This window comes from Panthera tigris, chromosome X (genome assembly GCF_018350195.1).
Source record: "Panthera tigris isolate Pti1 chromosome X, P.tigris_Pti1_mat1.1, whole genome shotgun sequence".
Lineage (NCBI taxonomy): Eukaryota > Metazoa > Chordata > Mammalia > Carnivora > Felidae > Panthera > Panthera tigris.
In genome coordinates, this window is record NC_056677.1 from 77,637,551 (window position 1) to 77,649,930 (window position 12,380).

The 12,380-nt window shown below is 40.6% G+C and overlaps 2 protein-coding genes across 4 annotated transcripts in view; both read left to right on the forward strand.

Moving 5' to 3' along the window:
- The window catches only part of LOC102969200 (adenylyl cyclase-associated protein 1-like), a 74,268-nt gene extending 62,045 nt beyond the window's left edge, over positions 1-12,223 (forward strand). Inside the window, 2 exon segments of the mRNA XM_042975206.1 lie at positions 10,493-11,781; positions 11,784-12,223. Coding sequence (XP_042831140.1) covers positions 10,493-11,781; positions 11,784-11,923 — 1,429 coding nt within the window. The 3' untranslated portion in view covers positions 11,924-12,223.
- DIAPH2 (diaphanous related formin 2) overlaps positions 1-12,380 on the forward strand; it is a 982,724-nt gene that overhangs the window by 955,445 nt on the left and 14,899 nt on the right. The gene's annotated exons all lie outside the window — the stretch shown is intronic.

Consider the following 12,380-nt stretch of genomic DNA (forward strand, 5'->3'; position numbering starts at 1 on the left):
TTGTTAGGCATCCGACTTCAGCTCAGGTCATGATCTCACGGTTCATGGGTTTGAGGCTGTATCAGGCTCTGTGCTGACAGCTCAGAACCTGGAGCTTGCTTCATATTCTGTGTCTCCCTCTCCCTCTGCCCCTCCTCTACTTTCACTCTGTCTCTCTCTCTCAAAATTAAATAAACATTTAAAAAAAGGACTAGGACTTTTAGAATTTTGAATCTAAAATTCATGAAATACTTTTATAAATAACAACAGCATATAAAGACAAATGCATTTGTGCTCTAAAACCAGCAGACTTGTAACCCATTACTTTCTGATGAGGGAACATTTTAGGGCCCTTATTTAAGCAGGAAAATGGCACCTGATTTCTGTCCTCCCCCCCCCCGCCCCATTATAGTGTACTTAGTGATGGCAAATCATCAATGAAATTAATTCAGATTATTGAATCCTAGATTGCTTTTTATGTTATTTATTTATTTTTTCAATATATGAAATTTATTGTCAAATTGGTTTCCATACAACACCCAGTGCTCATCCCAAAAGGTGCCCTCCTCAATACCCATCACCCACCCTCCCCTCCCTCCCACCCCCCATCAACCCTCAGTTTGTTCTCAGTTTTTAAGAGTCTCTTATGCTTTGGCTCTCTCCCACTCTAACCTCTTTTTTTTTTTCCTTCCCCTCCCCCATGGGTTTCTGTTAAGTTTCTCAGGATCCACATAAGAGTGAAACCATATGGTATCTGTCTTTCTCTGTATGGCTTATTTCACTTAGCATCACACTCTCCAGTTCCATCCACGTTGCTACAAAGGGCCATATTTCGTTCTTTCTCATTGCCACGTAGTGCTCCATTGTGTATATAAACCACAATTTCTTTATCCATTCATCAGTTGATGGACATTTAGGCTCTTTCCATAATTTGGCTATTGTTGAGAGTGCTGCTATAAACATTGGGGTACAAGTGCCCCTATGCATCAGCACTCCTGTATCCCTTGGGTAAATTCCTAGCAGTGCTATTACTGGGTCATAGGGTAGGTCTATTTTTAATTTTCTGAGGAACCTCCACACTGTTTTCCAGAGTGGCTGCATCAATTTGCATTCCCACCAACAGTGCAAGAGGGTTCCCGTTTCTCCACATCCTCGCCAGCATCTATAGTCTCCTGATTTGTTCATTTTGACCACTCTGACTGGCGTGAGGTGATATCTGAGTGTGGTTTTGATTTGTATTTCCCTGGTGAGGAGCGACGTTGAGCATCTTTTCATGTGCCTGTTGGCCATCCGGATGTCTTCTTTAGAGAAGTGTCTATTCATGTTTTCTGCCCATTTATTCACTGGGTTATTTGTTTTTCAGGTGTGGAGTTTGGGGAGCTCTTTATAGCTTTTGGATACTAGCCCTTTGTCCGATATGTCATTTGCAAATATCTTTTCCCATTCCGTTGGTTGCCTTTTAGTTTTGTTGTTTGCTTCCTTTGCTGTGCAGAAGCTTTTTATCTTCATAAGGTCCCAGTAATTCATTTTTGCTTTTAATTCCCTTGCCTTTGGGGATGTGTCCAGTAAGAGATTGCTACATCTGAGGTCAGAGAGGTCTTTTCCTGCTTTCTCCTCTAAGGTTTTGATGCTTTCCTGTCTCACATTCAGGTCCTTTATCCATTTTGAGTTTATTTTTGTGAATGGTGTGAGAAAGTGGCCGTTTCAACCTTCTGCATGTTGCTGTCCAGTTCTCCCAGCACCATTTGTTAAAGAGACTGTCTTTTTTCCATTGAATGTTCTTTCCTGCTTTGTCAAAGATTAGTTGGCCATACATTTTTGGGTCTAGTTCTGGGGTTTCTATTCTATTCCATTGGTCTATGTGTCTGTTTTTGTGCCAATACCATGCTGTCTTGATGATGACAGCTTTGTAGTAGAGGCTAAAGTCTGGGATTGTGATGCCTCCTGCTTTGGTCTTCTTCTTCAAAATGACTTTGGCTATTCGGGGCCTTTTGTGGTTCCATATGAATTTTAGGATTGCTTGTTCTAGTTTCGAGAAGAATGCTGGTGCAATTTTGATTGGGATTGCATTGAATGTGTAGATAGCTTTGGGTAGTATTGACATTTTGACAATATTTATTCTTCCAATCCATGAGCATGGAATGTCTTTCCATTTCATTATATCTTCTTCAATTTCCTTCATAAGCTTTCTATAGTTTTCAGCATACAGATCTTTTACATCTTTGTTTAGATTTATTCCTCGGTATTTTATGCTTCTTGGTGCAATTGTGAATGGGATCAGTTTCTTTATTTGTCTTTCTGTTGCTTCATTGTTAGTGTATAAGAATGCAACTGATTTCCCTACATTGATTTTGTATCCTGCAACGTTGCTGAATTCATGTATCAGTTCTAGCAGACTTTTGGTGCAGTCTATCGGATTTTCCATGTATAATATCATGCCATCTGCAAAAAGCAAAAGCTTGACTTCATCTTTGCCAATTTTGATGCCTTTGATTTCCTTTTGTTGTCTGATTCCTGATGCTAGCACTTCCAACACTATGTTAAACAACAGCGGTGAGAGTGGGCATCCCTGTCGTGTTCCTGATCTCAGGGAAAAAGCTCTCAGTTTTTCCCCATTGAGGATGATGTTAGCTGTGGGCTTTTCATTAAAGCTGTGGGCTTTTATGATGTGTAAGTATGTTCCTTCTATCCCGACTTTCTCAAGGGTTTTTATTAAGAAGCGGTGCTGGATTTTGTCAAAGGCCTTTTCTGCATCGATTGACAGGATCATATGGTTCTTCTCTTTTTTTTTGTTAATTTGATGTATCACGTTGATTGATTTGCGAATTTTGAACCAGCCCTGCATCCCAGAAATGGATCCCACTTGATCATGGTGAATAATTCTTTTTATATGCTGTTGAATTCGATTTGCTAGTATCTTACTGAGAATTTTTGCATCCATATTCATCAGGGATATTGGCCTATAGTTCTCTTTTTTTACTGGGTCTCTGTCTGGTTTAGGAATCAAAGTAATACTGGCTTCCTAGAATGAGTCTGGAAGATTTCCTTCCCTTTCTATTTCTTGGAATAGCTTGAGAAGGATAGGTATTATCTCTGCTTTAAACGTCTGGTAGAACTCCCCTGCAATAAGGTTGCTTATGTTTATGAGTAATTGTTTTATATATTTGGGGGCTCCGGTATTCGGCACATAGACATTTATAATTGTTAGCTCTTCCTGATGGATAGACCCTGTAATTATTATATAATGCCCTTCTTCATCTCTTGTTACAGCCTGTAATTTAAAGTCTAGTTTGTCTGATATAAGTATGGCTACTCCAGCTTTCTTTTGGCTTCCAGTAGCATGATAAATAGTTCTCCATCCCCTCACTCTCAATCTAAAGGTGTCCTCAGGTCTAAAATGAGTCTCTTGTAGACAGCAAGTAGATGGGTCTTGTTTTTTTATCCATTCTGATACCCTATGTCTTTTGGTTGGTGCATTTAATCCATTTACATTCAGTGTTATTATAGAAAGATACGGGTTTAGAGTCATTGTGATGTCTGTATAATTTATGGTTGTAGCGATGTCTCTGGTACTTTGTCTCACAGGATCCCCCTTAGGATCTCTTGTAGGGCTGGTTTTGTGGTGACAAATTCCTTCAGTTTTTGTTTGTTTGGGAAGACCTTTATCTCTCCTTCTATTCTAAATGACAGACTTGCTGGATAAAGGATTCTCGGCTGCATATTTATTCTGTTTATCACACTGAAGATCTCGTGCCAATCCTTTCTGGCCTGCCAAGTTTCAAAAGAGAGATCAGTCACGAGTCTTATAGGTCTCCCTTTATATGTGAGGGCATGTTTATCCCTTGCTGCTTTCAGAATTTTCTCTTTATCCTTGTATTTTACCAGTTTCACTATGACATGTTGTGCAGAAGATCGATTCAAGTTACGTCTGAAGGGAGTTCTCTGTGCCTCTTGGATTTCAATGCCTTTTTCCTTCCCCAGTTCAGGGAAGTTCTCAGCTATAATTTCTTCAAGTACCCCTTCAGCACCTTTCCCTCTCTCTTCCTTCTCTGGGATACCAATTATGCGTATATTATTTCTTTTTAGTGTATCACTTAGTTCTCTAATTTTCCCCTCATACTCCTGGATTTTTTTTATCTCTCTTTCTCTCAGCTTCCTCTTTTTCCATAACTTTATCTTCTAGTTTACCTATTCTCTCCTCTGCCTCTTCAATCCGAGCCGTCGTCATTTCCATTTTGTTTTGCATGTCGTTTAAAGCGTTTTTCAGCTCCTCGTGACTGTTCCTTAGTCCCTTGATCTCTGTAGCAAGAGATTCTCTGCTGTCCTGTATACTGTTTTCAAGCCCAGCGATTAATTTTATGACTATTATTCTAAATTCACTTTCTGTTATATTATTTAAATCTTTTTTGATCAGTTCATTAGCTGTTGGTATTTCCTGGAGATTCTTCTGTGGGGAATTCTTCCGTTTGGTCATTTTGGATAGTCCCTGGAGTGGTGAGGACCTGCAGGGCACTTCCCCTGTGCTGTGGTTTATAACTGGAGTTGGTGGGCGGGGCCACAGTCAGACCTGATGTCTGTCCCCAGCCCACCGCTGGGGCCACAGACTGGTGTGTGCCTTCTCTTCCCCTCTCCTAGGGGCGGGATTCACTGTGGGGTGTCGTGGCCATCTGTGCTACTTGCATACTGCCAGGCTTGTGGTGCTGGGCATCTGGTGTAATAGCTGGGGTGGGTAGGCAAGGTGCACGGGGGCAGGAGGGTCAGGCTTAGCTCGCTTCTCCTTAGGTGATCCACTTCAGGAGGGGCCCTGTGGCAGTGGGAGGGAGTCAGATCCGCTGCCGGAGGTTTGGCTCCGCAGAAGTACAGAGTTGGGTGTTTGCGCAGAGCAAGCAAGTTCCCTGGCAGGAACTGGTTCCCTTTGGGATTTTGGCTGGGGGATGGGCGAGGGAGATGGCGCTGGCTAGCGCCTTTGTTCCCCGCCAAGCTGAGCTCTGTCGTCCGGGGGCTCAGCAATTCTCCCTCCCTTTGTCCTCCAGCCTTCCCGCTTTCTGAGCAGAGCTGTTAACTTATGACCTCCCAGACGCTAAGTCGCACTTGCTGTGGGAACACACTCTGTCCGGCCCCTCCGCTTTTGCCAGCCAGACTCGGGGGCTCTGCTTGGCCGGCAGGCTGCCCCTCCACCCCGGCTCCCTCCCACCAGTCTGTGGAGCACGCACCGCCTTGCCGCCCTTCCTACCCTCTTCCGTGGGCCTCTCGTCTGCACTTGGCCCCGGAGACTCCGTTCTGCTAATCCTCTGGCGGTTTTCTGGGTTATTTAGGCAGGTGTAGGTGGAATCTAAGTGATCAGCAGGACGCGCGGTGAGCCCAGCGTCCTCCTATGCCGCCATTTTCCAACCCCCCTCCCCTAGATTGCTTTTTAAATTGAGAACAGCATGTGCTTTTCATCCGAAGCCTGAAAATTTTGAACCCTACATAGGTTGTGTCCCTTATTTGCCAATCTAATCATGATCAATGCCAAAAATTCCAAATTTATATGGAAAAATACTTAAAAAAAGAAAAAATCATGATCCAACCATTCAAAGATAACCACTGTTTTTATTTTATTATTATTTTTTTTTTAATTTTTTTTTTAACGTTTATTTATTTTTGAGACAGAGAGAGACAGAGCATGAATGGGGGAGGGGCAGAGAGAGAGGGAGACACAGAATCAGAAGCAGGCTCCAGGCTCTGAGCCATCAGCCCAGAGCCTGACGCGGGGCTCGAACCCATGGACCACGAGATCGTGACCTGAGCTGAAGTCGGACGCTTAACCGACTGAGCCACCCAGGTGCCCCAATGTTTTTATTGGTATATATTCTTCTAAACTTCTAAAAGTTGTCATTTTTTTTCAAAAATAAGAATATGATATACTCTTATAATTGCCTTTTCCACTTTTTTAAAATGTTTGTTTATGTTTGAGAGAGAGAGAATGAGCAGGGGAGGGGCAGAGAGAGAGACATACACACACACACAGAATCTGAAGCAGGCTGCAGGCTGTGAGCTGTCAGCACAGAACCCAATGCGGGGCTCAAACTCACAAACTGTGAGATCATGATCTGTGCTGCAGTCAGACACTTAACTGACTGAGCCAGTCAGGTGCCCCTTATTTCTTAAATATTTATTTATTTTTTAGAGAGAGAGAGAGCATACAAGCAGGGGAGGGGCAGAGAGAGAGGGAGACACAGAATCTGAAGCAGTCTCCAGGCTCCCAGCTGTCAGCACAGAGCCCGATGGCCCGACGTGGGGCTTGAACTCATGAACCACTAGATCATGACCCTGAGCTGAAGTCGGATGCTTAACTGACTGAGCCACCCAGGCACCCAACCTTTTCCACTTTATAATGTGAACCTCTTCTGTCAAGTACTTATAGATCTATATGATAATTTACAATGGCTGGAGTGTATGTGTGTGCAGTGTATCCTTATGTATGTGGGTTCCATCCTTTATCTAATTTCATGATGAACAAATGGGCTATTTGTGCTTTTCACTAGTTTAAACCATGTTGCAAAGAACACGGATATACAGCTATCCCTATTTATACATTTGTCTGATAACGGAAGGACTTTCTTTATTCCAGTAGACTTAAAAATCAGGAAAGATTCTTTGAGAATTCTTATATGAGAATTAAGTTGCTAATTAGTAGCCATTTTTACTTATCTATACATTCTACCTTGACTCAGGTTGTGCATAGATTGTCTTAGAAACTAAAATTACAAAGGAGCTTCTGTCAGTTACAGATATGACATTAATAAACTGCGCTTTAATTCTGTCTTAATTGTTCATATTTAAAACAACTGCTGACTGGCTTCTACCTTAAGGGGCAGCTTGTAATTTGAAATAATGGCACTAGCATCTGCTAAAGTGTCTGTGACGCTAACCATACAGGTTGCCTTTCTCCATACAACTGATTAAGTAATTAAGCATACGCTAACATGGGAAACACAACTAATGGGAAGCACCTATTTATAGGCCCACAAATTGAAGATTAATATCTTCTCTTCCCAAGGTCATAACCAGTGGCATATTTCTATAATCTTATCCCTTGTGAAATAGAAGCATCATGCAAGAGGAAGCCTGCCATTCCTGCCTTATACAGAAGCCAGTGAGCTGATATAACCTCAGAGTACCTAGGCCTACTAAAGTTGTAGAGTTGGGCTGACTACTCTAAAACTTCCATCATCAGCAAGAAGTAGGTAGTGGCAGACGCAACAGATAGGTTGTACATGTTAAAAACAAAAGGAGTAGATACGTAATCTTAGAGTGATTCAGAAACAAAAGCAGATGACAAGTAAGTATATTCTAGGTCAGCATATTAGCGACAGAGCTCAGGCAGATAAAAAACAACTACCACAGAAAATGACAGAATATTGTCCATCATGTAATCAATGTTAAAGAAGTGACTGATGCCTAATAATCTTAGTCATAGGGATCTATGTCACACATGGAAGTAGAAAGTCACAGAGATGACAGATGGTAGCAATGAATTGACCCTGTATTGCATTGTCATTTAAAAGCTAGTTTATTTACACCAACCCAAATGGTTTCTCAAGCTCTCATCCTTGCCAAATACTCTTGGCCGAGGTCACTGCAATCTGTGTATGCCTTAATCAGCTCTTCTTCTGCCACTCTTGATAGTGCTATCTACACTTCAATAACAGAACCTAACCAGATGATTCCAGAGAGCCCCATTTCTGCTGTGTGATTTTTTTTCCTGGTTTTTGTATTGTTTTGTTTTGTTTTGGTTTGGTTTTTATTTTTTCTTTTTTTTCCAATATATGAAGTTAATTGTCAAATTGGTTTCCATACAACACCCAGTGCTCATCCCAAAAGATGCCCTCTTCAATATACATCACCCACCTCCCCTTTCTCCCACCCCCCATCAACTCTCAGTTTGTTCTCAGTTTTTAAGTCTCTTATGCTTTGGCTCTCTTCCACTCTAACCTCTTTTTTTTCCTTCCCCTCCCCCATGGGTTTCTGTTAAGTTTCTCAGGATCCACATAAGAGTGAAACCATATGGTATCTGTCTTTCTCTGTATGGCTTATTTCACTTAGCGTAACACTCTCCAGTTCCATCCATGTTGCTACAAAGGGCCATATTTCATTCTTTCTCATTGCCACGTAGTACTCCATTGTGTATATAAACCACAATTTATCATGTTTTGTTTTGTTTTAAACAGAACTGCTGTCTTTGTAAACCATCCAGGATTATTTTTTAATATTAAAATTAAAATCACATGTTTATGGAAAAAGCTATCACACAAATCTGGCTAATTTAGTGTATGTCCTTTTATTATTTTCCTCCTTTCCCTCAAAAAATATTAAATATGTATAGACATTCTGATTCTTCCTTTATACATCCATTGCTTCTCATGCCCCCCAAACAGGAAAAATTTGTTAAATAGTCAACAATATAAGGAGCTAGAACTCATTTTTTTATAATCAAAAATGAACAGCTCTCATTCTATTTCTTTTTGTTAAGATTCCGCCTATATTTTAAGGCCTAACTGGGATGAAGTTTTCTCAGGCCCCCTACTCCTGCACTCAAAGGATTATGACTTTGCTCTGCTCTGAACTGCCATCATACTTAAAACTGTAATAGATGCTATAAGAAACACATGGTTTATGCTATAGTTGTTTGTACATTTATCATTTCCTCCTAATAACTTATATAGGTGTTTATTATGGTACCTTGCAGATAGTTTATGCAGTAAAAATTTATGGGTGGATGGAAGGAAGGAAAGAAGAAAGGGAAGGAGGGAGGCAGGGAGAAATTATTTCCTTTCCTTTCTTTATATTAATGGCAAATTATATTCTCTGTGCGTTGAGCAGTATAGAAGGTGAACCGAAGGGTCAGTGTCTGATTCATTGTTAAAGATTGGATGGTTACTTAATCAACAGATAGCTTTTGATAAATTGCTATGTGTAATCCACTGTGAAAGATACCTGAGAAGTTCTGTTATAGTTTGTGTGGTTTCTATTGGTATGTTATTCAATGTAAGTTTCACATATATTACTTACTTGGGAATTGTTCCAACTATTTTTATAACACTTCATATTTTTATTTGTTGCCTTTTCTCATATTTTCCAGATATGCAGTCATCATTATCAGACTTTCAACCTCACAGAGAGAAAATTTGTCTTAAAGCCCAATTGCATTTCCTAGTAAAGAAACAAATATAATGCATGGCTAATGTAGAAAAACAAGGACATTTAAAAAAAAAATCTATTCACTAGGTTTGACATTGAGTCCAAAGATAATCAATAGCAATGACTATGACATTTGAAACACTGAACAGTATACTGATTTTTCTTCTGAGCTACATTTTTGCAAAATCCTTTGAGATACTCAAGTTATCAATTATGTAAATGGTAGTCATTTAAAATCCCAAGAGGTTGGTTATACGTTATGAAAATATCATTTTTATGATAGATAAAGGTAAGTATTGCATATTTTCTACATTTGTAGCTTAATATGGATTAAATTTTTAATGCCTTGAAATAATATTGTACTCTGTGGTTTTACTTTTATCGCATATTTAAATCTTTCTAAAGTTGCTATAATTGAGTTTGTTTGATAATGTACCTTTATTTTACTATAAGACTTGATAGTTTGCAAAATATGAGGTTCATAATAGAGATATAGAATAGAGTTACTACCTGGCAGGGAGGATAAGAAGAAAGTGAAATATAGAAAAGTGATTTAATCTCACTACTGCAGTTTTGTAAAATATAATTTGTTTTTCCCCTAGCACAGCAGAATTTCATGCTGATAACAAGCTACTGAATTAATAAATCCTTGCAACTATCAAGACTTTTCCTTTAATAACATAATGAATGCTGAGCATTAAGAAAAGGAAACAAATTCTTTGCACAGATGTTACCTCTTGCAGATCTATCCCTAAACATAGGAAAAATACCAATACCATATTATGAGGAATATCAATATGAAAATTATTTGTGCATATCAATTAGAATACTGTATTTTCCACACAAAAACTCATTTCCTGGAACACATTTCCTTATTTTCCAATTGGAAAGACATTTAGGGTCTATTTTGCTATCATTACATGTGCTTAACTCCAATTACATTTAATGGGAGTTGTGTCTCTATAGTCACAGTAGCCTCTGAACTACTTTAACATTATTGCTTTCCATTACCATTCTCATTAAAATAGCTTTTCATCTCTTCTCCCAACATGAACTCTCACAGTAATCTGGGTTTCTGTTTTCTTTGCATGGATTTATTTCATGTGATAAAAGATATAGATTACACAACATTATCTGATTCTAGTTTCAAGAACATTATGATGTCATTGAGATTAGAATAGGGCTAGAACTATTTAATTTTTAAGTAGAGGTAATTGAGTGGCTTCTAAACATCCATTTTAGCACAGTGACTGATGTATACAATTTTGTTGGAATAAAGTAAGTTGAGAGAGCAGCTGATCACAGTCCGGAGGTGAGGCTGAACTCTGAGGTGGTACATTATAACTGACATGCAAAATCTGGTAGAAAGATTAGAGAGGGCAGTGGGCCACCTGGAGATAGTATCCCATACCTCTGACATGCACTGTGGATATGGAGACAATGCTCCAAAAGGAGCAACTCCATATGTGCAAGCATTTGACTCACTGTTTAATGGTCCTGTGGCAGAGTGCCTGAAGATCAGTAAAGAGATTGGGGGAGATGTGCAGAAACATGTGGAGATGGTTCACACAAACCTGAAGTTGGAGCGAGTTCTCTTGGTTACAGCCTCTCAGTGTCAGCGGACAGAAGGCAATAAGCTTTCTGATTTGTTGGCACCCATCTCAGAGCAGATCCAAGAGGTGGTAACCTTCTGGGAGAAAAACCAAGGCAGCAAGTTGTTCAACCACCTGTTAGCTGTCAGCGAAAGTATCCAGGCCCTGGGTTGGGTGGCTGTGGCACCCAAGCCTGGTCCCTATGTGAAAGAAATGAATGATGCTGCCATGTTTTATACAAACTGAGTCCTCAAGGAATACAAAGATGTCAATAAGAAGCATGTGGACTGGGTCAAAGCTTACTTGAGTATATGGACAGAGCTACTGGCTTACATTAAGGAGTCCCATACCACTGGACTGGCCTGGAGCAAAACAGGGCCTGTGGCAAAATAACTGAGCGGATTGCCATCTGGACCTTCTGCTGAATCAGGTCCTCCTCCTCCCCCACCAGGCCCACCTCCCCAACCAGTCCCCACCAGTTCTGGTTCAGATGAGTCTGCTTCCCACTCAGCACTGTTTGTACAGATTAATCAAGGGGAAAGCATCACACATGCCCTGAAACATGTATCTGATAACATGAAGACTCACAAGAACCCTGCCCTGAAGGCTAAGAGTGGTCCAGTACGAAGTGGCCCCAAACCATTCTCTGCACCTAAACCAGGAGTCAGCCCATCCCACAAACCAACCACAAAGAAGGAGCCAGCTATACTTGAACTGGAGGGCAAGAAGTGGAGAGTGGAAAATCAGGAGAATGTTTCCAACCTGGTGATTGATGACACAAAGCTGAAACAGGTGGCTTACATATACAAGTGTGTCAATACAACATTGCAAATCAAGGGCAAAAGTAACTCCATTACAGTAGATAACTGTAAGAAACTCAGTCTGGTGTTCGATGAAGTGGTGGGCATTGTGGAGATAATCAATATTAGAGCAGCCAAAATTCAGGTAATGGGTAAAGTGCCAGCCATTTCCATCAACAAAACAGATGGCTGTCATGTTTACCTGAGCAAGAATTCCCTAGATTGCAAGATAGTGCCAAATCTTCTGAGATGAATGCCCTCATTCCTACAGAAGGCGGTGACTTTAATGAATTCCCAGTCCCTGAGCAGTTCAAGACCCTATGGAATGGGCAGAAGTTGGTCACCACAGTGACAGAAATTGCTGGATAAGAGAAGTGCCACTGGGTTCTTTGCCCTCTCCCTCACACCTTGGGATAAATCTGTACCAAGACAGTTCTTTTCTAGATTTCCCCTACCTTTCTGCTCTTAAACTGCTTCTTCACTCTGAGAAGCACAGCTACCTGTCTTCACTGAAATATACCTCAGGCTGAGATTTGGGTAGGAGAGCAGGTCAGTTGATCTTTTGCAGGAAGGTGCAGCTTTTCCATGTCAGCTCAACAACACCACCAGCCCATTCTTAAGGAACTGCACACCAGGACTGGTGTGTTTTAGCTTTCAGCCTTTGGGAGTTATTTGACCAACAAACAGTCTTTTGGGAAGAATAAAGCATTCCCCAGGAATTAAAAGATCAGAATGTTCACATAAGTTCATCTTCTTCTAACAATGCAACGAAGGTAGCAGAGGCTGGTGTGATTCTAGCTGGTTTTTCTAACCAAACTAATTTTTC